The sequence below is a fragment of the Leuciscus leuciscus genome (assembly GCF_965113295.1).
Source record: "Leuciscus leuciscus genome assembly, chromosome: 15".
NCBI classification, from domain to species: domain Eukaryota; kingdom Metazoa; phylum Chordata; class Actinopteri; order Cypriniformes; family Leuciscidae; genus Leuciscus; species Leuciscus leuciscus.
The window spans coordinates 35128674-35153860 of NC_138739.1; the positions used below are offsets into that span (position 1 = coordinate 35128674).

General features: G+C 38.6%; 1 protein-coding gene across 2 annotated transcripts; it reads right to left on the reverse strand.

The window, feature by feature from the left end:
• Positions 1–1019: 1019 nt before the first annotated feature.
• smc3 (structural maintenance of chromosomes 3) lies at positions 1020–25020 on the reverse strand. Of its 2 annotated transcripts, XR_014197532.1 has the most exons (30): positions 24810–25020; positions 24196–24271; positions 24053–24091; positions 22140–22207; positions 21924–21995; positions 21506–21585; positions 21336–21414; positions 20946–21063; positions 17482–17657; positions 17252–17332; positions 16648–16812; positions 14472–14593; positions 13766–13979; positions 13567–13670; positions 13201–13300; positions 10622–10782; positions 10375–10516; positions 9494–9644; positions 9253–9405; positions 8529–8680; positions 8274–8432; positions 7332–7439; positions 7136–7244; positions 6802–7049; positions 5825–6037; positions 3518–3706; positions 3251–3428; positions 2896–3002; positions 1732–2723; positions 1020–1639 (listed from the first exon to the last, which is right to left on the reverse strand). XR_014197532.1 is itself a non-coding variant. In XM_082137795.1 (29 exons), the coding sequence occupies exons 1-29, from the start codon at positions 24822–24824 to the stop codon at positions 2652–2654; spliced, it is 3651 nt and encodes a 1216-aa protein (XP_081993921.1). In that variant the 5' UTR covers positions 24825–25020; the 3' UTR covers positions 1020–2651. The 2 variants fall into 2 exon arrangements, 1 of the variants encoding a protein (XP_081993921.1); XM_082137795.1 differs by having other exon boundaries at positions 1020–2723.
• Between the last annotated feature and the right edge of the window lie 167 nt (positions 25021–25187).

The following is a 25187-nucleotide window of genomic DNA, read 5'->3' on the forward strand; positions in this document are numbered from 1 at the left end:
ATAATAATAGCAATAGAATATGAAATACCAAATACAGAATATAGACAACAAAATAATAAGTTAAATAGTGACAAGTGAATAGTAAAATAATTTAATAGCAAATACAATGTAATGTAAATTGCAGAATAATATACACAATAATAAAAATAGTAAATGACTAGTACCTACCCGAAACGAGTACTTGTCATAAAAGTCGGATTTAAGAAAATATAGATGAATATTTAGATTTCAGGAAATGTACTTTATAATATAAAATATAATATAAGCTACAACTATAATATAAATCATGTCAACTCATGTCTCAACTTGGCTAGCTATTTTAGTCTGACTGACTCCGGTGGCCAACTAACGTTACTATTACTAGTTATATAATGACCAAATACAAGCAGAAACAAATGTTCAGTCTTGAACACAAATGAAAACAGGTCTCGGGGGAATAACCTTTCACAAGGTAATTCCCCGAGACCTGTTTTCAATTGTGCGGTGATGTGTACAGCCCTTAGCACTACACGAAGCAGCCATTTTTCTCAATTCCCGTCATGAGTTATGGGAAAGTTGCCCTCCGCAATATGGCGGCGCCGTTGATGTACGATCCAGCGGCCAATAGGGCGTCTAAGTATTTATTATGTCTATGGGCAGACACGTTCTTGTTGCAATTACCGGAGAGGAAGTTAATAAGTGTTACAAGAATAAAAGTCATTCTGTACTTTACTTTTCGAAGTATATTATTTGATTGCTGGTTGATTCTGCTAAAAAAAAAAAAAAAAAAAAAAATTATAATATCGATATATCGCTTTAATTTTGTGTTCAGCTCTTATGTACAAAAAACAACCACATGAAATGATGATAGAATAAGTAGGGCATTTTTGAATAACTGGTCACATATAGTGATTTGCGACTTAAAAGTCCATAATGGGAATTTAAATGTTTGTCCACTAAGAAAAATTATAATGCAAATTATTGCGTTGTTTAATTCTTTTAGCCTAATTTTTTTTTAACAAATGACAAAAAAAAAAAAAAAAAAAAGACGCCGATTGTATAGGCAGCTGGAAGTTCATCCCGTGACAGTGAAGTGACTAGTGTGAAGAGCCATTGAGACAGCAGCATCTGTTCTCCCAGCAGGACACCGCTCACCAAACTGACAAGTTTAATGGGACCCTAACACTATTCACAGAGACAGACAGAGTCAAGGGCACATGGTGGTTATAGGTTTGACACGGCACCTGTCAGACAACAAATTAACTTGTGTGGTGAACGACTGTAAAGCAGGGACAGATTTATGCGAGGTTTATCGTGGCCTCCCCGTGATTATGGGGTGGTTTCATCTGTTGATTATGTTAAGGGTCGCGAGAGAGTGATTCTGGCAGAGAGAAGCGTGTGAGCAGTTAAGAGAAGAGAGATGGACAGGCCCAAAGGACTCTTGGATCAGTTTAGTGATCAGCTGAGTGGATCTGGCAGATAAAACTGTGTTTGTGTTGTTGGCAGATGGAAAAAGGATCCAATATCCCCAGATTATTTCAGTGAACATGACTCACCTTCAACAGAATGACTACAAACCTATTACAGACGAGCATGATTATTTCCAAAGCCTGATCTCCTCACTCAACTCTGATCTGCTTAAGCTCAGGTTTGAAAGACACTGGGATGAAAACAATGATAAGCATTACAAAATATAAATACTTATTATATTATAAATATTTATTTAAATGGTAGGCTGTGTTTACGTTTTACCTTGAGATTGGTTTAATAAGGAACAACTTCTCAAAAAACCTATAAAAAAAAACCATTTAATTTTACACACACATAAAATATATTTACATGTTATATTTATATATATTTACTTAAGTTATGAATAAAAAGAACTTACTTGCACTGCACATGCCAAAAGCAGCCTCAAAATCGTTGATTTCTTTGCAACCACATGATGTAACAATATCAAAACTGTACAATGTGTGACACGGCGCCCTCTAGCGACAAGAAACCAATGGAATCAGCTTTGATAAAGACCAGGGTAATTTTATTCTTTTTGGGTAACAGAATACACATTAGAAGACTATAATCACAATGACCTAAAGAATAAATGAAACATCAACAAAACAATGATAAAAAAAACATGTAGGCTCATTCGGAAAACCTACAAAACGAGCCGTTTTCATATACCACTTAAAAAGGAGAGTATGATGAAATAGCTCATGCTGGTTTATTAGTAAAGGAAGAGAGAACTGGTGTCAAACGGCAGACTGCAAACCACAGCTCTTTAACATACACCTACCTGTGTATTCAGTCTTAGCATACTACAATTGTTCCTTTACTGGCGCTTAACTTTGAAACTTGAGTGTCTGAACTTTCCTCATCTTTAAATAACTCGGGCTTGAAGCCAAGTGTGGAGCACGGCACATTTCATCAAATATTTTAAAAAAGGTTTTCAGTGTTTTATCCTTGAAAGACGAGAATCAACAAAGAGGAAAGAAAATATAAAATTGTAAAACAAGTCAGCATATCCTGTTCTGAATCCAAGCAGATTAAGAAAAACTAACTTTTGCTTTTCATTCATTCATTCATTCCAGCTGGGATTTAAAAAAAGGAAAACACACCAGTTGAGATGGTGGTGAGAAACAAGGAAAATGAGTGATAGCGGGGTATTGTTTCTCTCAGCCGTGAGTGGTGTCGTCCTCCACAAAGTCCTTGGCCTGCTCTGCTGAGATCACATCGATGTGACTCACCTAACAAACACACACACACACACACAGAGAGAGAGAGAGAAAGAGTAAGCCTAGGAAAATCATCATCTGTGCAGCTTGACAAGAGTTCCATTTATAGCTCATTTTCTATGCACAAGACTCATTTGCATTTGCAAATTACTTCACACATCAAGGTGTTAATGATGCCCGTTACCTTGTTTCTGAATTTGACGCCGTAGAACTTGTCTGCTGACTCCAGAAGCTCAGGTCTGAAGGTCGTAGTGATGAACTGAGCATGTCCAGCCAGCTCCACAATCATGTCTGAAAGACAGCAGTACAAACCACTTATTCACTCCAAGCGGAAGCTTGTAACCTCCCAAAACCAAACATTTTGTGTGTAGTGGAAAGATAAAACAAACGACTAGATAGAATAGAAGGGGGAAAAAAGCATTATTTTGATTAAAACCAGATCACTTCTTTTTGGTCCAGATTTTCTGCCTTTTATCCCCTTTTCAGTGGCTGAAACTTCGCTGCATCTCTAATGTCAACACTGCATTGGCTGATGGTACCTGACACTGCTTTTCTGTGCTGGGCATCCAGAGCCTGGTCGATTTCATCAAACAGGTAGAAAGGAGCAGGGTCACATTTCTGGATGGCAAAGATGAGAGCCAGAGCGACCAAAGACTTCTGCCCTCCAGAGAGCTGCTGCATCTCTCTCATCTCTCCCTGTTTACCTGTGAACGACACCTGACGCACACACGGTTTGTCAAGTTTGAGCATGTAATAACTGTGTGTACATAAGCACACAATCATTTGATTGTCCATGCTGCCCTTACCCTGATGCCCACGCCAGTGAACTGGTCTACACTGGGCACACTGCTCTGAGAGGAAGACCCCCTCTCGCTGTCTCCTCCCTCGCCCTCGTCCTGAGACTGTCCACCCTCAGTGTCTCCCTTCTTCATCACCAGAGTGGCTTTACCACCGGGAACCAGCTTCTGAAACACCTCGCTGAAATTCTTAGACACCTGCGGGGAGACAGAGCACATTATTAAACGGGATACAGAATGCTTGTTTTTATTTGTGCTCACTGCGGTGGGAGATTGATTTAAATAAAAATAAAAGAAACACTGATGATGTGTTTTAAACAGGGCCAGGGCTCGACAAGAAGGACTGAAAGGTGCTGGTGACAGATGATGGAATCACAATCAGGCTGAAGTTTATCATGGACATAATCATGGACATAATTCAATCAAAACGGTTGAATGGTCCTGAATAAAACAGTCACACTTGTAATCCTCTCGGTCCAAAATGTTTATAACATGTTTTGGAAAATATATATTCCATATAACAAAATTGAAAATAGTATTTTTGTGCATTTTTCATAACTCTAACTTAAACTTCTACTTTAAGTTAACTTTTATTTATTTGTTATTAATTATCTGCCAATTGTCTTCCAAGATATAAGAGACCAAACTTATATCTGTGCTCCAAAGCATTCAAGTAGGAAATTTCATTTTCAGGGCTATGCTCAAACAGTGGTTAACAGGTAATAAATGGATTATTTAATACTGCATAAATATAATCTATTACCTTAAAATGCCCTTAAAATACAAAATAATAAATGTATCAAACTAAAATACAGTACATTCATTTCATTGAAATAAAAACAAATTGTCATTTTTGACAATGTCAGGAACACCAGAGGGTTAAAGTTGCCGATTTAAATATAAGGGTTTCTGCAGGTATCTTTTAATGCTAAATTTAATGCCTTTTTAAATGCCTTTTTTTTTTTTTTTTATGCCATACACGACTCATAACCAACCACGCATATTATATATTAGTGCTGTCAATCGATTAAAAAAAATTAACTCGATTCATCACACATTTCTTCTGTGATTAATCGCAATTAAAAACACTTAAATTTGTATAGGTTTATATTAGTTTATATACTGTATAACGTAATAATTTCACAGTTAATCTACAAATTAATGTAGAGACAACATAAAGGCCAGTATCACTGATACTAATACAGCTATGGATGTCTGGATAAAAAAAAAATGTCCCCCCTAATTTTAAACATTAATTATAGCCATCCAACATTACAGTGTAATTGAAAGCTATACATTTTTTAACATTAGGCTTCAAAAACATAACTTTTAATTTAAGTGAACTTCAACAATCCTCATATAAACCTATAATAATTGTCATATTTACCTGTGTAACAGGTAGGACGTATACAGAAATTGAATAAAGTTATCAAACAGCCTGCACGGCATAAATTATAAGTTAAATATAGACTAGGCTAATCCTTATTAAAGCTACAAAAGTTCTTCAGTCAAGAGCAGTGAGTAATTTTCTCTGTTCCCTTTGTTCTTTGTTTAACTTTACTGACAGAAAGCTTTATTGGCTGCTGTCCCTTTAAGAGCAGCCGCTGCTGCACGACACATCACACGCACCTCATTCTCTCACAACTTACCTTCATTTAAGACTTTATTTCACTACTTTAAGACTGCTCTTATGTTATGAGGATACTGTGAGCATAATTGTGTGTGTTATTGTTCGTTCAAGCGCGAAAGAGAACCGTTTTCTGGCGCGCGCCTTTCTCTCTGTGTGTGTGTGTGTGTGTGTCACACTCACATAGACAGGACATTCACAGGCAGCGTGTTTAAAAGCATTTGCATGAATAAGAGCGGGATCATATAATGTAACGCTACCCAAAGGATGACAAAAAATTAATGGATGCTGCGTTTTGCATTAAATATTTTAACGCGTTAAACTGGACAAAAATGAATCGCATGCGCTAACGGGTTAATGTTGACAGCCCTAATATATATATAATTGTTATTTAAGCCACGTACACAAACAGTAATCTACAATTATACCACTCAAGTCAGTCAAAGGAGACAGTGCTGTGACAAAATATTGCATGTCAACAAATCATCTGCACAAAAACGCAAAGTGGGCTTTAACAGCGGATGTCAAGATGATGAGGGGAAAGTTACTACACACAGTTAATTGCTGTCTGCCTTTTACCGTCGATTTGTGGCCGTTTACTTTACAGGAACTTATCAAGATCATCAACATACAAGAATCCTGTCAGCGGAAGATATTTGAGTTTGAGTGAGTCTGTCTGATGGTCGTACCTGTTTGAAGGTGAGCTGGATAGCCTCGTATTTGCGCAGCTCCAGGACGTTCATGAGCTCCATGATGGATTTGTACCCTCTGTCCAGCTCTTCCTGCCTCTTAATCAACTTCTCTTTCTGCTCTGAGAAATTGACGAACTGGTCCAAGGCCTTTTTATTCACATGGCTGTACTTTTTCAGCTCTGTGTTGCACTGCTCCAGCTTCCTGAACAACTACACAGACACACACACACAATCATCACACAACATGAAATAGTATCGAGGGGACATGATGATGGAAAACAATTTGAGATGGGAGGAAAAATTATATTTCAATGCTTTGCGTCCACCGAAGAAAAGTAGCGTTCTTTGCAAGCAAATGTAGTTTATCAAGGGAATGTAAAAAAAAAAATGTGCAAGTAAATTTTTCCAGAACAAAATCACTTGAATAAACGTTGTGCCATTATTACCACTTCTGAACCTACAAGAGAAGATTCCAGAAGATAGCTAAAGAAACAAGACAGATATGGCACAATTCAACCTCCCTCCTCAACTCCACGCACTCAAGTTCACCAAGACAGGGTGAAAAAACAGGAGCGCAAGCATGGGGTAATGAAGAATGAGTCACCTCTGTGTAGGAGGGCTGACACACAATAGAGCCCCTGACTGGAGAGGTGGAGAGAGAGGAGGAAGATCAACTAAGAGGAAGAATATGAGACAGGTGGGAGAGCTGCGAGACTGGAGGGGGACGAGAGGAAAGATTAAAGCCAGGCATGAGCCGAGGAGGTGGTAAAAGGGTATCCGGACAAATCATGGTCTTCATTATGTAATACTCGTTTATGACCTCATTTACGACAAGAAGGAAAAAAGATTTATATCACTCTAAATGTGTCACTGGAAATTATATGGGCAATTCTTAGCAGCTTGACCATAAATCTTGCATTTCAGGGTTAAAAAAAAGAAAAAACAGCAGCAGCAGCTTCAAATGTTTTCTGTACCTGTTTGAGCGTGAGCGTTTGGTACTTCTCAAAGGCCTCCTGCGGCAAGGAGCCCAGCTCGCGGATCTTCTTCATACATTCCTCTTTCTTTTTAAGTAACATGCCCTGTCTGTTGGTCATCTTCTCCAGCTCCTTGGTGTCATGGTTGATGGCTTCGTTCTGCTCCTTCTCGATGTTCTTCCAGCGCTCCATACTCTTCTGATGATCCTTTATTTCCACCTCCGTCTTATCAATGAGGGTGTCCAAATCTGAAAAGTGAGAAACAAAATGCAACAAAATGTAATAAAAAAATGTAATAAATAAAAACAAAACACTGATTTGAGTCTTTACTCACCCTCAGAGCGAGCCAAAGTGTCCTTTATGCGTTTATTAATGCCATCCAACTCTGACGTTGTCGCAGTGAGGACGGTTCCTCCTTCAGTTTCTCTCAGTTCATTCAATTCCTACACAAACACACACTTTTTAGTGCACTATATGGCATTGTATTTCATACAGGTTATACTGCCAAAAGGGAAAACTGCTATATTCACCTGCTCGACTTGGTCGAGACGCTTCCGCAGGTTCTCGTTGAGGTACGTCTCCACCCTGGTCATGATTCCCTCCAGCTTAATTCGCTCATTCAGCAGCTGTCTGTTGTCCTATAGTAAAAAAAAACATTACACACATGAAACACAAACATCTATAAATAACCCCAGACTGAAGGGCCAAAAGAAACATGTTCGGTTTTAATGGTTTATTATTAAGTCTAAAAAAAACAGATGATGTGGCTTTTGGCCACGTGAACGTACATCTAAAAGAACAAGTGGAAATTATATGCATATGTTTAAAGGCCAAAGCCTGCATGGAAATTCAAAAGCAGACAAAATTAGCAAACCAAATGGAAGGCAATACAAAAAAAAGAAACACAAAGGCTAATGATGTGGGCCGGTTATACAACATTTAAAGTAGCTTTTTAATTGTCTGCTGTGTGTGTCGTGTGTCAGGCTGGAGGTGGTGAAGAGCTGCAGCTGTGGCCTCAGGCTTCAGCGATTATTCTCGCACACATCTAACAGAGCTTCACACCGACTAACTTTTCAGATGAGATTACAGCTTCTGTATGGAGTCGTCATACACATACAATGTCACAGCAACTAGTTCTTCCTTGTGACCTGGGACCTTGTAAACATCACTTGGTCACTTTGCAAATCAGAGGCCGTTTACAGCTGGTATTAAGATGCGTTTTGCACACAAACAGCCAGGCTGTTGTTAGGGCTGGGCAGTTAATCAAATTTCATGATTTTTGCTTCCATCGATTATGAAATCAAGATATTATCAATAAAATTATTATTATTGGAGATAGATAGATAGATAGATAGATAGATAGATTTACAAAGTTTTATATATAGAACTTTTTATATACAGATTTACAAACTCATCTCAATATAGACCAAAATAAATGTTCATGACTACCACCATAAATCAAGCAGCCCAACCTGTTGCAGCTGTCTGATCTCATCATTGAGGTCATCCACTCTGCGTTGGTCTTCCAAACTGAGCTGAGAGAGCAGGTCCGTTCCCAGCTCTGCCTTGAGAGACTCCCGCGTGCTCTCCATGGCGTGCAGGCTGGCCTCCAGACTCTGAAGACTGCGTTGCTGGGGGGGAAAGAGTAGAGAGAAACCAAATTAAAGACCTGATAGAGAAACAATGGTAGTTATAGTACTAGCGCTTGAAAATATACTATGCATTACCTTGGGCATGAACGTTTTCTCTGACTGCTGTCTCTTCTCCTTCAGCATTTTCATCTCAGACAGTATACTGTCTCTGGATGCTTTGAACTTCCGCTGCTGGGTCTCGATTTGCTGCATCTGATTCATCAGCTGGTCAATTTCATTATTGATACGTGAAGAACTGAGTTAAGGAGCCCACAAGAACTTGTGATCCAGTTTAATCCCGAAAAGCTGCATCACTTGAGATAATCTGCTTCTGGACAGTGTTATTTGTGTAGTATTTATTAATATTTTGAATTAACTCTTATTTTTATATTTTCTTAATGCTTTTATGCTTCTCAGCTGTGCTCATTCTTTGAAGGGCTGTTTAATACTTTTATCTGAAAAGGTGGTTGTGTCATCATATTAGTTCTGAATTAGTCAGAGTATGAGCCACGCAAATCTATTGTGATTCGATCAAGGATTGAAATGAATTTCACTCGAGGCCTTAAGAATCACATCCTCCAATCCAGCTACACATTCTCATCCCTCCATTACTAATATAACACCATGTGTGCAGCTCATACACGTTAATGACTAGCTGACTCATTCAGTGATCCTCCTGTGACCTTGTGTCATCTAGGCCGATTACACCAGCAAGCCCTGCTGGCCGAGAAACACACAAGTATAATTTTACAATCCATTCGATTTCATGCCACTCCATCACAAGTAACCCTTGTGTGTGAGGTGTAAATGTGGAGGATATGTTCAATGTTTCTACGCAGGTTCTCGTTGAGTTTGGCCTCCAGTTCTCCAAGCTCCTCCTCGGCCTTCCTCATGTCCTTCTGCAGCTCCAGACGGGACTTCCGCGTGTCGTAGTAGCCACCGGTCAGAGCGCCACGATGACTCACCTGATCACCTGTTAAGACATACCACAACAACAAGGGCTCATAAATAAATAAATAAATAATTTAAAAAACAACGCATATAGGAACACATCTGTTTACCCTCCAGAGTGATGCAGTCCATGGTGAAAGCTCGAGCCAGCTGAGTGGACACTTCCATACTGCGGCAGATCAGAGTCTTCCCGAACACATGTTTGAAGGCCTTGTCGAAGTTCTGACTGTAACGAAGCTTGCTGATCATGGGGATTGCGTCCTACAGAAAATCAGTATATTTCCACTTAATAAAATAGCAAAACATAGCAATAAATTAATAAATTAAAAATGAAGGTTATTCATCTTCTATTTCTTAAATCAAACCCTTTTTAATTACTTCCAAACTGTGAAAAAAAGAAGAAAAAAAAAAGGACAGGACTTGGTTTTATCCATCTGAAGTTGATTGGATGTTGTAAAGTGGGCATTCCAGAATGAAGCCAGGCTTTTTTCTTGGGAATATTAGCATAATTTCACCTACATTTCCATGCAAAAATGGTCCATTGTCAATAGTCACTTTCATTTCGCAATGTTTACAGACATAGCAACGGATCTTTTACTCCGTATTGTGACGTACATCCGAGTGAAACGGATCATTGAGAAAATAAAGTAGGATGGGAACTTGGTTCCGATGTTCATTAGATGGAGGCAGATCTGAATGCGAGCTTGCAGTTGATCATAAAGTGGTGGGGTTTAAACAGACTACATGATTGGCGATGTCCGGTACACGTCAACCGAAAGAAGTTTGTCACTTCATTGGAAGGTTGAGTTGATTAAATTACAAGCTCAAAAAATGCTTCAAAAAAGTGAAACGTACATGGATGATTCGTTTACATTAAGATCAATAACATGCATTTAGAAAACAGATTGAATGTTCATTTCATGCTGACACCAAGTAAGGGTCCATTTTAAATGTCATGTCAGTGGTGTAGGTGACCATGTGTCCAGCTTACGTTAGTCTCAGGGTAAGCGGTGTCCCTGACGTCCAGTTTGGTGAGAGGCAGGAAGGTGACCTCTCCAGGCAAGTTCATCTTATTAAACTCCATCAGTATCTTGGTGCTCACTTCATCTGTTTCCACAATGTGGTAAAACAGCCTGAACAAAACACAACTCCATTACTGTCAACACACTGCCACAAACATCCGTGTGACACATGACACCAAGCAGGAAACACTAATAATAAAGCGCTGTGTCTCTGACCTGGTGCCAGCGGTCACCTCCACACAGGTGTAGAAGGCAGGCTCGCACTCAAAGTTGTTCATGACGATGCCGTGATAACCGTTGATGACGTGCTGGTTGATGCCCTTCCGGCGGAAATGTTCCAATACTTTATTAATGCTGTCAATACCATTCAAGATAGCCTGGAGGAAAGGCAAAGAACATTCAAAACATTGCTTTTCCAAGTTCGTATTTTCATTTCAAGCCCAGATGACGCTAAACTGAGTTCATCTATACTGATGTATATTTTTGTAACGTGGGAGAGTTGCTATAATTAGTGACTGACTCAGTCCATGAGAAACGATCCAGCAGCCAAGTTGAGCTTAGCAGATACGGTTCAGTTCAGCCGATACATAGTGAACTGGTGTGGGCGGCATTAGTTTTAAATACATATGCATGTTGGTTACATATAATGAACTCTTGAGGTGGACTTGATGGTTTAACGTTTGACATTGAAGAAAATTAGACATGACATGAATATTAGAATTGTAATTCACTATTGTACTGTAAAATAAAATGTATACAATTTTTTGCAGTAAATATTACAATAGTAATATTATTTTTTTATTTTAAAATATATACATTTTCCCTCCAAATCGTGCTTCCCTACCCTCCGAGGCCATATTTTAAGTTTCATTAAAGGCTTGCTTCAATCAACAACAGCAGGATGTAGAAAGATATTACCAGGCATGAAAACAGGTCAGGGGTAAAAAGGTGAGAAGGATGCGGCAGCAAAAAATCCAATCAACTTATATTATATATATATATATATATATATATATATATATATATATATATATATATATATATATATATATATATATATAGTGCTTTTTAATGTTAAAATTCATCAATCTGGTGAAAATTAAACAAAGAAAAATTATTTTAGTTACAGGGTCTGTCTACATTACTACTACATAATAATAGTTATAATATTAATCCCATATATTGTAAAACAAATGCACTGAAAAATAAAGGAAACTTTCATAATTAGTTTTGTACTAATTTCTATACTTGAAAGAGTATATTTCTATACTTCACAAGGTGTGATTGGGCTAGCCCAGTGTCAATCAAGACAATAACCAAATGGGCCGCTGATCTACGTGTTTCATGGGGTGTCAGAAAAAAAAAACTAACGCTGACTTTTTATTGACCAATGCATTACATACTAATTGCGCACTAACCCAGCGCCGCCAATTAAGCAAAACAAAACGAATGGGCCGCCGATGTACGAGTTTTATGGGCCGTTAAGACAAAAAACGAAACAAAAAAGTATGAGATGTATCGGCCCAAAAAGCACGTCGGCCCACCGGGAATCTCCCGGTAGTCCCGATGGCATTAGCCTTAGGGCTGTGCCGGTAAACTTGACAACCGCGCGCCACCGCGGTGGCTGAGTAGCACCGGCGGTGGACACGAGTGAAGCACAAAGCTATGTTTACAAAATAAATAATAGGTTAGCAATTAAATGTTACATCGCAGCCATGGAAAAGTTTGGATTCATGACGAATGAGAGAGTTGTGCGTGAGCCCATAAATTTAAGCTTTGTCGGCTTTGAATTCTGGTTTGCGATCTGGTCACCCAATTATCAGTGAATTCAGGAGAGCACATGGCACAAGGAAATAAATGACAAGCCAGACTATACACAAACACATGACAAACCGGGAGTGTCAGAGCTCTGTCACCAAACCAAGATAAAAAACCAGACAGAAGTGACAGAACCCTGACAATTCAATGCTTTACAGGCTTTATTGTGTTGTTTCTTTGTTTTTTTATTATTTCAAAACAACCCCCCAACCACCGCCGGTAGTTGGTCCATTACCACCGCGGTGGTAAAAAACTGCCACCGTCACAGCCCTAATTAGCCTACATGCCTGGACGTCACACAAAACAAAATCCTACCTGTAGCCTTTCACCATCCACTTATTTAGCTGCTGTCGCATCAATTGACATGCCATCTCCTTTCCTCTCTTTCTTTTTCTATGTTTAGCCCCCGACAGCTTTTTTGCATTATCCATCTTTTTCAACGACAACTCACTACTCGTTCCTGCTCGCTCAGCGCTCACGGCGCCCGCGCCCGCTCGCGATATTATCCCGCCAAATTAAAAATAATGACATTGGCAACATCGCTGTCTGTATCTGACAGGACAGTTAACATTGTAAGCTAACTTACCTCAGGCTTGCTTTCCGACGTGCGGTTCTTTGTTCGGCAGTGTGTCATCAGACTCGCGGTATTAAAGACTTTGAAAACAATTCTGCCCTACTCTGACTCGGATTGGCTGTCAGGTTTCGGCATTAGGAATGATGATTGGTTTTTTAAAGCTGCTAAGTTTATGGTAACTATAGAGATATAGCGGGTAAATGCTGGCCACGACCACGACCCCCCCTTCTACCCCATTAATATTTTCTCATCGTATCTGCACAAATCACGTAGGTGACCCATTTTGGTTTTAAAACGGCGAATTTCGCTGAAAGGTGAGGAGTTTTCATGCCTGTATTACATTTAATATAATTATTAAAAAAAAATTTAAAATAAAGTACAGATGACTGTTTTGGTTTCTAACCTTTCCGGTGGCTGCTCGCAGTAGCTGTTGTTTCTTCTCCAGGTCTTCTCGTTTGGCTGCCAGCGCCTGCTGTTCTGCGTTCTCCTCTCGCCACAGGTAACTGCAGGAGGAGGGACACAGACACACCCATCAGCTCTGGCTCACAAACACTACGCCTGGGTTCAGCAGGAGACCTTATTCTATAGCCCATCCGTCAAGCCTCATCGTGCTGGGAAACCTATGACTCGTGGATTATTAATAACTAAAATGCCAGGTGAGGAGAGGAACGGTTTGTTCAGGTAACAAGAAAGGGTGGGATGCTGGAAAATGGGCCAAAGCCAGACAATTTCCCATGATGCGTTGGGAATAAGAACAGGAGGGTCTTACTTTCTCTCACTCTGAAGTTCGTCCTTTCGGTTCTTCACCTCGTAGTACTTCTTATCCAACTCCTCCACTCGAGTCTTCACTTCGTTCAAGTCTTGGTCCAGTTTCTGTGACCGAAGTCAAGCGTCATACATTCAAAACAATCCATAAATCTAGCAAAAGTGATAAATCAATACCAAAACAAGCTTTTAACGAATCTTACGGTGTACTGTTCCAGATTTCTCTCTTTATTGGCCTCTGTGTCCTCCAGATCTTTGTGGATGGCGGCGATCTGCCGTTTCTTGTCGTTGATGGCTTGATCCAGAGACTTCAGCTCTTTCTTGATCCATTTGTCCCTCTCTTCTTTAGAGGTGAACTGGCTGCCACGACCCTGCTTGGCATACAGATCTGTTCGCTCTTGTGTGGCTTGAGCCAGTCTGAAAAAACACAAACAAATCAATCATACTTCAACTATTGATTAAAGACACAAAACAGCATTTCTAATGCCTTAATGTGACATTTTGTGAAATAAAATAATTGAAATAATTTGTGAGAACAAAACGAAGGGCGGGACTAGAAAAATTTGATTATGGAAAAACAGGCAATATTATTAAGCCAAATGTTAAAGAAATAAATATTGACAATTCGATAAAATATTAGGAAAACAAACTACTTCTTTTATGAAATAACAGTGATGATGAATCATCCAATCACAAACCTCTAAAGTGATAAGTAGTAGTAGCAATAAGTCAATTATGGTTGTGTGATGTAACATAATATTAGTTGAGTCCGAAAAGCACCTAATATGTCCCACGAATAACTTTAACACATCCCACCCCAACTTCCCATTTAATAGGAAATACATCAACACAGGAAAGAAAACTATGTTCCCTACTTCACGGGCCCTTTCAATGCTTCAAAAAGTTTACCGGGCAATTCCTCGCTCCTCTTTTTCTTTCACAGCGTTAAACTTGGGTTCTGTTTCCTGCAGCTCCTTCTGTTTTTCTTCAATCTTCTCCAGAAGCTTCTGGCGCTCTTTGAGCAGCCGTTTCTGTTGGACAGGAAGTGAGACCATATTTAAAATCACAAGTCGCGGCATTAATTCATGATTCTCGCCTCTTTTAATAGAAAGCTTAAATACATTTTGTGCAGATGCGTGAGGAGGAGGTGTTCATATTTAAATGAAGAAGAATGAAATGCGCATAAACAGGTGTGTAGATTCAGTGTCATGAGCAGAAGAAAGGGGATCTCCGTCTGACCAAAACCTACATTCACCAATCAAAGGGCAAATGACGCATTTCTGCCTCTCCTCCATAGGAAAACACACACACACACTTGGCCAGGTGGGGCTAATCCCTCTATAAGCCAAGCCGGGATGCAAGAGGGGCTGACCAAAAGTGTGTATTTCACACATACAGGGATACACAAGCATTATGTGTGTGTTTGCGTCTGGCTGCGAGCCAGTGCTGGAGTGAGCGTGTGTAGTTAGTGACGCAGACGGAGACACTGCAGACCCTCTGTTCACTAGTGCCTGCCAGCATTTCCTGCAGATCTCTGGCTCTCAGTGTGTATAATTAATGTGTTTGCATTTGCGAGCATGTGTATCAAACCCGCGTGTTTGTGTCTGTGAATTCAGTCATCGCTTTGTTTGTGCACCAGCCACCTCAACTCAGCGGCAGCAATAAGAAAAGAACAAGCAGGTGGGTATTTGTTTGAGGAAATGGAGCTTATACTTATGAATGTTTATATGTACTCCACAAAAGTAAAAAAAAAAAAAAAAGGCATGTTACTGAATGTAGCTCTTTAAACTAGAGCTGTGATAATTAACCAGTCCCTCCAGAAAAACGCGATTATGCGATCGCATGATTCAATGCATAATCAGCCAAAGTCCGCATATTTATGCCGGGGACGCATTTTTTCAAATACGCCGCATAAATTGCAGATTTCCCCGCACAAAATATGCGGGCTTGCATGATTTCATAATCCCCGCATTTTCGTTGCAAAAAGTCACATATATCTCAGCAGAAAGTTGAAAAATGTTGCGTTTACTTCACACAAGCGCAGCCATTTCCCCTGTTGCCATGGGAACGTTATGAAGTGACGTAATTACGCGACATCATTGAAAAGCTGCAAACCCCGCGATGCTGATGAAACCATGATGATTTGTAAGTTTGAGCCATGTGTTTATTAAGGTCTGAAATAAAACAAGATGAGAACTTAAATATTCCCAGCACTTTATGTGATGTAGTATATGCTTGCTTATCATAGGAAGTAATAAGAAATGACTCTTTACATTAAAGTAGTAGCCTAGTGAATAGGGTGTTGGGGGAATCACTTTTTTTTTTGTTCATCAAACCGCAGTTTTTGCAAGTTCCCGCAATTTTTGCAAGTTCCCGCAATTTCATCGCATAAAATTGCATAAATATCCCGCATATTCCATCGCATTTTTTAAGAAAACGTGCCGCATAATCAAGGATTTTTGCCCGCAACAGTCACAAAAAAACTCCGCGTTTTTCTGGAGGGACTGATTAACATCATTGTATAATTTGTCAACTCACTTTACTCCATGTTATTGAGCTAATATAACTCAACTTATTTTTTTTTGAGTGTGTGAAAGAAATTCATATTTTTGATCAATTTAATGTGCCCATGATGAATAAAAGTGAAATTAAAGACATTTATAATGTTTTTTTTTTACATAAATTAAAATAAGAAATGTTTCTTGAGCAGCAAATCATCACATTAGAATGATTTCTGAAGGGGTCACATGACACTGAAGACTGGAGTAATGACGCTGAATAAATAACATTTTTAAATATTATAATAGAAAACAGTTTTTTTTCTCTAAATTGTAATAATATTTCACAATATTTCTGGTTTTACTGTATTTTTGATGAGCCTTGAGACTTCTTGCAAAAACTAAATCTCCAAGCTTATGAACAGTAGCGTACACAACTCAAAGACAAAACCAAAGCGATTTCTTCTAGACAGTAACTTTCACTTTTCTAAGACTGCACTTCTTCTAAATGTGTGCGTTGAGTGCATATGTGTGCCTGTAGCGTGTGCATGTGCTAGCTTGTGTGTGTGTGCGTCTGCTAGTCGCACCCTCTGTTCGCTGTTTCCTGCCAGCTCGTCCTGCAGATCTTTGGCTTTGAGTTCCAGTTTGGTCCTCTGTTTGATCTGCTCCTGTCGCTCGGCGCTCAGCTGTTCTTTCTCCTCCTTCATGGCGGAGATTCGAGCCTTCAGCTCCCTCACCACACGCTCCGTCTCCTACAGAGACACAGAGAGAGAGAGGTTAGATAAGATGACCCAACGTAAGCTTGCTGTATGACGCGTGAAAGCAGTTTTCAAAAGCACGTTTTAGGGAATCTTCACATTTCATTACTTTATTTTAAATTAGTGGGGGAAAGTTAACGTGAAATCAAAATTGACCCCATTTACAATCATTGTTCCTGGTTTATTGTGCTCGACTCATCAGTGCATGTTAATCTAAAGGAAAAAGGAGTTTCTTTTAGTATAATACTTCCTTTTGATGTGTGACAGGTAAAAATAAATTGTAATCTACAAGATTTTTTTAATTTGCTAAAGAAATTGTGGCAAATTTTCATGCAAAACATTTCATGATGATGTTAGGCTGTTGAGGAGGGTTTTGCAGAACAAGAAACATGAATAAACATCAGTGATTAATGCACAGAGAAGCTCAGTTTACCTCCACTTTGTCTCGAGCATCTTGTTGTGCATCTCGCAGCTGTCTAGATTTGTCTCCACAGGTCTCTCTCTTACTGGACAACTAGAGGAGGGAATCACACCTTCAATAAATTATTATGTTTATCACACATCAGCAACAAAGTAATACAGTATGTTGAATACTAATTTATTTACTGTCACAACCGAATTAAACCCGAGAAGGTGATGACAAGTAAGAATTGGTGTGTGTACCTCATCCATCTTGGCCCGGGTCTCGTTGAGCTCCTGGTTGTAGATGGTGTACTCCAGAGCTCTCCTCATTTTGTCCCATTTCTGGTACTGAGCCAGTTCCTCTTTCTCGTCCTCCAGAGTGTGCAGACGCTCCTCGATGTACTTTAGCAGCTCATTAATCTTCTCTCGCTTTCCCTCTGCACACACACACACACACACACACACACACGAAAGAACTGCATGTCACAAACCTTTGACTATAAAAAAACACAGTAAAGCATCTACTGTAGGGCTGGGCGATATGGACCAAAAGTCATATCCCGATATATTTAGGCTGAATATCGATATACGATATATATCCCCATATTTTTTCCGCAAAGTGAGAGCAAATGTTCAGTCAAAGTCAAATATGACGTTACAAGTAGTTTTATTGAAACCGGCTATTTCAGTGAACAGTTGCAAAATCAAATGAATAAATAATAAACAGGTTCCTTAGGGCTGCACGATTATGACAAAAATCATAATTGCCGATTAATCCCTTGGAATTGTGATTTATTAATTATGATTATCAAAATTTGCATTGAATATATATAAACAAATTTTGTGTAAACGTGTTATAATTTGCCTATATATATATATATATATAGGCAAATTATAACAGGTTTACACAAAATTTGTTAACACACACCCAAGTACTGTCCCCCTTTACTTAACATACACATAAATTGAAAGAATATGAATAATAGTAAAGACTAGTACTAATAAATAAACATTAGGCCTATGCTAAAGCTATTAAATAGCAGTCCCAAACTAGTTTGTTAATACAATGTTGGTATGATCCACTACAGTCATGGAAACGACAGTTACCAGTGAATACACAATACTAACAAGAACTGTTAATGAAACATGGAAACTGCTCCTGGTGAATAGAATGAAAATCATCCCTGCATTACTTTTATTTCGTGTAATTTACAACGTAACGGCGTTGCATGCTCGTAGTTTCTTTTGCACTTTATATACAGTGAGGCGATACACAGCGCGCGCCGCCGCATTTGCGCGTGCAATTGATGAGTGTGCGCTACGAGAACAGGATAGCGGCTGACAGGACAAGAAAGTCAGTTTTTCTGAGGAGAAAGACGCTTTATTTCAGCGTACACTTATGTCACTGCCTGGTAGTTCCTATTGTGCTGGGTTTTCTGAAGTAGTCATGATTCGCCTCTCATATCATAACATGCTCTAAACACGCACGCAGAGTGGAAAAGGAGGGGCGGTGGCGCGGGCGCGGGGAGCAGTGCAGACAGCTCCGGGTCAGAGGCTTGCTTGGAGCAAGGATCACAGCACAAATTTGAACTATATCGATATATGCGATATATCACATTTAAAAATATATTTATTTTTTTTATATCGATATAATCGCCCAGCCCTAATCTACTGCAGTGTTTTCTGCACTGCTTTAGTGAGTCATTTAAAAGATTTGGCTCCACTAAATAATACAAAGATAATAAATAGACAACACATTTTTATATTGCATTGGATGCACGATTTAGGGGAAAAAAGCAAATTGCCATTTTTCTGATAAATATTGCAATTGCGGTTCAAAATAAATTCCAGGTTTACTGTCCTTATTTGTAGGGTCCGCACAATTTGGCTAGAAGTGTGATATTATATACCAAAATGGCTATAAAATTATTATTATTATTATTATTATTAGCAGCAAGTAAAAAAAATTTAATTACTAAATTAAAACAAGAATACATTACTATTGTAAGTTCACTGTAAAAATGATTTAAGAAAAACAATATAGTTTTATTTTACATTACATTTTTTATTAAAACTGTAAAAATACAATGCTAATATTTCTGGCTGTCTTAATTTCTTAATGTTTGACCGTTAAATCATCTTTTAAACCAACATTTATTTTGACAAAACCACATTGAGCCATTAAAGCGTGCACACCATCTAGTAGAGCTGCACTAGGGCTGCTCGATTATGGGAAAAAAATCATATTCATGATTATTTTGGTCAGTATTGAAATCACGATTATGTAACACGATTATTTCACATGACTTTGGGTAACGCGTTGCATTTTTTTAAAAGACATCTTTCAACAATTCTTAAAAAAAAAAATTTTTTTTTAAAGAAATTTAAGCATTTATTGTACTTTTTGAACTATTAAAATAAATAATCTAACAGATAATACTTCAATAAGTATTTTAATTTTCCCGCAGGTCTACCACTTATATTGTGGGAAATTCCCCCGCATACATTGATTCACTTTAGCAAGTAGATTGTATGAGTAGCCTAAATTAATCCACACAGATTATAAAATCAAATCAATAATTTTAAAACTTTCTCCAAGACGCAATTTCACAAACCGCGTGAGTGTTCAGCGGCGCCGCGTCGTCTTTTTCTCTGTCTCTCAAAATGGGTTGGACAAGGCAAGCGTCAAAACTACACTCTCGCGTTTAGGAGTCAGGACATGACGGAATTGTCACTTGCACAATCGGGCCAGCATTGCATCGTAACTAAAGTTGATTATTTTCACTTCTTTAAATCTTAGCAGTTTAAACATTCAAGCTGAGAGACTTTATGGCTTCGGGAGGGGCGGATTTGCGCGTGTCATTCAAAACAGTCCAGTAGTATATATGATCCTGCAAAACAGAACATGGCAAAATAGAACATGGCAAAATAATCGTTTTTACTCGATTGTACTATTTTGGTGATCGTTGGGAGCCGAAATCGAAATTCAATTAATTGCACAGCCCTAAGCTGCACGATTTTGAATAAATATAGAATCATGATTTTATTTGTTTAAAATAGAGATCACGATTCTCCCATGAATCTGAATAGATGAAAGAATGATTCAATGACTCACTCATAAACACTTGATTAATCAGCGTTTTTGAACTAATCTCTTGAATGAATGATTCAATGACAAATGCACCGTTACACCAGTAGGTGGCGACAAGTGACTTAAAATGTAATCAATACGATCTTTATTTGTAGCATCAAGTTACTTTCAAAAGGTGATCTGCTCCATTTTGATCACTACTGCAGACATCAGTATTTAAGAACTATAAACTTTTATTCCAGTGCTTCAGTGATAATTTGAATTACTGAAAAGAAATAATGATAACGTAAAGACTGTTTGTGAAGCGGTTTCATAAGCTTACATGACAACTGCTCTCTCTGGCTCAGCGGCAGTGCCAACACAGACTTTGAATGTTCGCTGATCATACTTGTCAAAGGTTTAATAGACACATCTGAATCGTTTTCATTTAGGAATAAGATCGTATGGGTGTTTGAATCGAGATCGCGATCTTTTAACTATTATTCGCGCGGCTCTACAATTACGTAAGAAAAAGGTCAACTGCAAATATTTGGCCTTTTATTAAAATAAGCAGAGAAATACAGATCGGAAATGAAAAATGGCATTTTCACTCTAATCATACATTTAAACAGAAAAATCTCAGAGAAGGATCTACCTGTTTCCTTCATGAGCGAGATACTCTCCTCCTTGCGCTCATCATAGACTCTGGTGCCGGCCACCTCTCTGAGCAGCTTCAGACGCTGAGAGTCCGGCGCTGTCGCCATCTGATTGATCTATTATCATGTTGGAGACAATCAAAAGGGAAAAACAAAGTGAGCAAATTCATTTAGAACGAGTAGCAACAGCATTAGCACCACTTTAATCCCAAGAGCCACATTCTTGTTTGTAAATCACCATTAATGTTAATGAGAGAGATGCTGTTATTTGCTACAATCCAAGAGGGCTGGAAAACACAGTTGCAGAAGCATCTTAAGCGATAATGCGCTTCAAAAAAATCATGAATAGCTGTAAAAATAATTTGTCATGTCAAGAGACACTAGCATACCTTTCCCTGCTTGACGATGTAATAAGGGTTACTACGGGAGAAACCAGCACTCTCCAACAGGTTCATCACGTCGTTCTTACTGAAACGCAACAGAACACAATGCATTCAGTTACAGCTTGAATCATCAGCAGTCCACTGCTTCTCTGATGTGTTACGAGAAATAAACTTACGTGACCATCTTTTTGTCCAAGAAGTACTGGTCTTTCTTTGCTCCGATGACACGGCGCAGAGACACTTCCTCTTTATCGATCTGAGAGCAAATGAGGTCATGTTATTCACCTGCCTTTACTTCAGTGCACTTCCCATCATTTAAGGCCCCGATATACTTCACAGGTGTGTCGAATTGCAGAGCTCATGCAAACATATCCACGTCGCTATGATCAGATGCTTTCTTCACTGCGGCTTTCTCGCACATCACATATTTACATATTCAACTAAACATCGCTCTCCGCAGCGTGGACGGCGTTGGGATGTTGCCTAACAGTATATCTATGCAAAAGTATTTAAAACTTCTTTTTACCCCTAAACAAAGAACGAAAAAGAGCTTCACCGTTGAGTATATCAGGGCCTTTAAGATACATTTCTTACCGGCAGCCTGTTGTCAGAGTTGTCGAATATAATTTCCACAAAGGCTGAAATGACTCGAGGACCAGTGCCTTCCTAAAAAATAAATTGGTTTAGCATGGTTAGGGAAAATTACTTAATGTACTTAAAATGTTTTGACATAAAATAACTTATCAATTATCAAACAAAGGTGTTTTTATGGGTTTTTAAATTATTGAAACAAAATATAATGTTACTCACGTGAAGCAGAGCCAGACGCTGCTCTGGTCGAAGATGACTGAACTCATCACTGAGCACAAACTGTATGGCTGATGGGGGAAAAAATTTTAAGTGCTCATAACAAACTATTCACCAACACTGTCAGTGTTTTGATGTATTAAATTACTACGGGTGCTCCATTTGATCAGTCGCCGATAATAGCTTTATATAGTTTGATCGGTGGTCTGATTCAGATGATGCAAAACACACAAGACAATTTTTGTGTCTGAAAAGGACAATAAATTTGTAAGGTCTCTGCGGAGAGCGGAGATATTGCAACGACAGCAAGAAACTAGAGCTGTGATATTTTAGTACATTTCTTTCCTTCACAGCGGTGTGCTTTCGTTCCTCCCTAAAAGCCCAAACTTAACATCAGTGATTGTCATAAAGTACAGTCTACTGTTGCTAAACAGCAGGACAATATCCTTGATAATAAAAAGTTATTAAAATTACATTAAGCCGCGGAAGAGATACTGTTCTCCAAGGGGCTTTCTGTGCGCGCGCTCTGAGACGGAGTGTAACACAAACAAGCAAAGTGAACTTTGAGCTTCGGGTTCACGCCTACAGAGTCAAATACACACAGAATTTTGTCAAAATGCCCAGCTTAGTGAGTATTCGCTTAAACAACGTCAGTCTTAAGTGAACAAACAGTTGGGAAATAAGTTGCATGTGTTCACACCGCCGCCGACTTGAGCTTCCAAAGTTACCGGAAGTCATTCATTTTCAATGGAAGCTGGCTTCTCTCAGCTGCAAGGAGCGTCAAATCCATCGGCGTCGCGTTTTGGGCGTTTTGAGCGTCAATCTGAAAGTTGAAAGAAGCTCAACTTTATGGTAATGAGCTATGACGCGGTTCAGCGGCAAGCAGCGGCAAACGCCAGCAACCAATCGGAATATAGACGTCCTTCGCGCTGGCTGATTCCGGAGAAACATACGATGTAAACTTTCGTTCCTACCAAAACATTAGTTCCGAGAAAATGGAGGAGAAACTGATAATCACTGTTGCTGGGTTTCCTATCATTTATGATATGACGTTATTTTCATATAGGGACCAGTTACAAAAGAGAGAGAGCCCCGGCCGCGTGCGCGCACTCACCTTCAACGTCTTCAAACAATATGTCTTGCTCTCTCTCCCTCGCGCATATTAATCAAATATTTTTTTCCCGACCAAATGTGACCAAAACGGTTATAAAAATGCTGTCATTATAAAAGGTTCCTAGTGTCAATGTATTGCTTGTTTTTTTTTTTCTGTTTACATTTCATGGTGTGACACAGACTTCAGAGCGGCCAAAGCGTCAACAAGCTTCCCCGTACGTTTTTGACAAGCGTCCTTGACAGGGCGGCCAGAGCTTCTTTGCAGCTCAAGTCGGCGGCGGTGTGAACGTACAGTAACAGTATACTGGATCTGTGCGTTCAGTCATAAAGTGACAGCAGCCTAATACTCAATAGTCATTTAATATTAATCAAACAACAAAAGACAACAAGAAAAATCACTAATTTAAGCAGATTTAGTAGAATTAATCTAATTTTATTTAATTTATGTATTGAAAACTACACAATGGTTTTATTTTTTTACATTTACTTTCTGTTGATAAAGACTGTTGTTTAAATATTATTTACTTCATAAGAATGCTATATTTGTTAATCTCTAAGCTTTTACTAATCTCCTCTAAGAGAGGGAATGTTGCTTGTCAATAAATAAAGAGTTGTCAATTCATGATAATTCCTTAACTCTTCTTATTTTTATATACTTAAAATACATTGTTGTTAAGAATAGTAGCTATTACTTATTTTGGTGATCTATATCGGTGATCGTATCGGCCAATACGGCTCCCAGTGATCGGTTATCACCCCCAAAAATCCTGATTGGAGCACCCTTATGAAAAATAATTACTTACCATAAAAGAAGTTACTCTTTCCTGATCCATTTCTTCCCACTGTAAAAAAACAAATGTTAAAATATATTTTTTTGTGTGAAAGTTTATAAATGTAAAAAGCAAACAATGTGATTCAAAATATACAAATCTGATGAAAATCATACCTATGACATTGTGTTTGGAGCTGAAGGGGTCAACCACAGTCTGATCTCTGTAGCTGCGAAACCCCTGAATAATAACCTGAAAGACAATTATATTAAATACAACGTCAACATAGTGTTATAGCAATACAACCTGCTAGAATGTTTTTCCTCCAAATATACTGAAAGTAAAACCTGCTCTCAAATAAAGAGTGTAATCTAAACAAAAACTTACAGAGATGTTTGTGTATACAACACTTTATGTATTATGAATTACATAATACATAACGGAGTTCAAGTATTTACATGAGAAATAGCTTAATTTTCTACTAGCAGTATCCTCACATATGATGGGCAGCAGCAAATTAAAGTTAATTTCAATATGAGAGATTTAAAAATATTAAATACTTTATTGCAATGTTTGGGGGGGGGTTTGACAGCTAATGCTAAAGCTAATGCTAACTTCATTGAAGGCCATGCACTCGCTAAACTTACAACCTATCGAGCTCAAAATTAACAAAAACTTATGTTTGTGCACATTTGATATTGAAAAATGTAAATAGGTAGTTTAATAGCATTATTCACCCTATATATCATAATTTTACACGCAACGCGTGAGTAGCATCTCACTCACTCACCTGTTTAATGTACATGGCGGTTTATGCACAAAACTCTCCTCAGGAACCAGCCGAACAAAGCGGAATTAAACACCCTCCTCCTCAGAGAGAAGAAGGGCTAGAGTGAAGATAAATATGTCTGCACACTGAATAAATTTGTCCGATATTTACTCTTCTGTACGATCAAATTTTATTTTCCCTCCCCTCACGAAGCAGACATAACAATCAAAATGGCGACAGAGGCGGGACGAGCGGACGATTCTATTTGACTTTTTAGGGGGACATATAAGTATAATTTAAAATAAATGTTTAAAGGAGCAGTAAATGGACCTAACGATTCTCAAATTTTCAAGACAAATTAATTATATATGTACTAGTTGAATGTTTAATTAACTCACT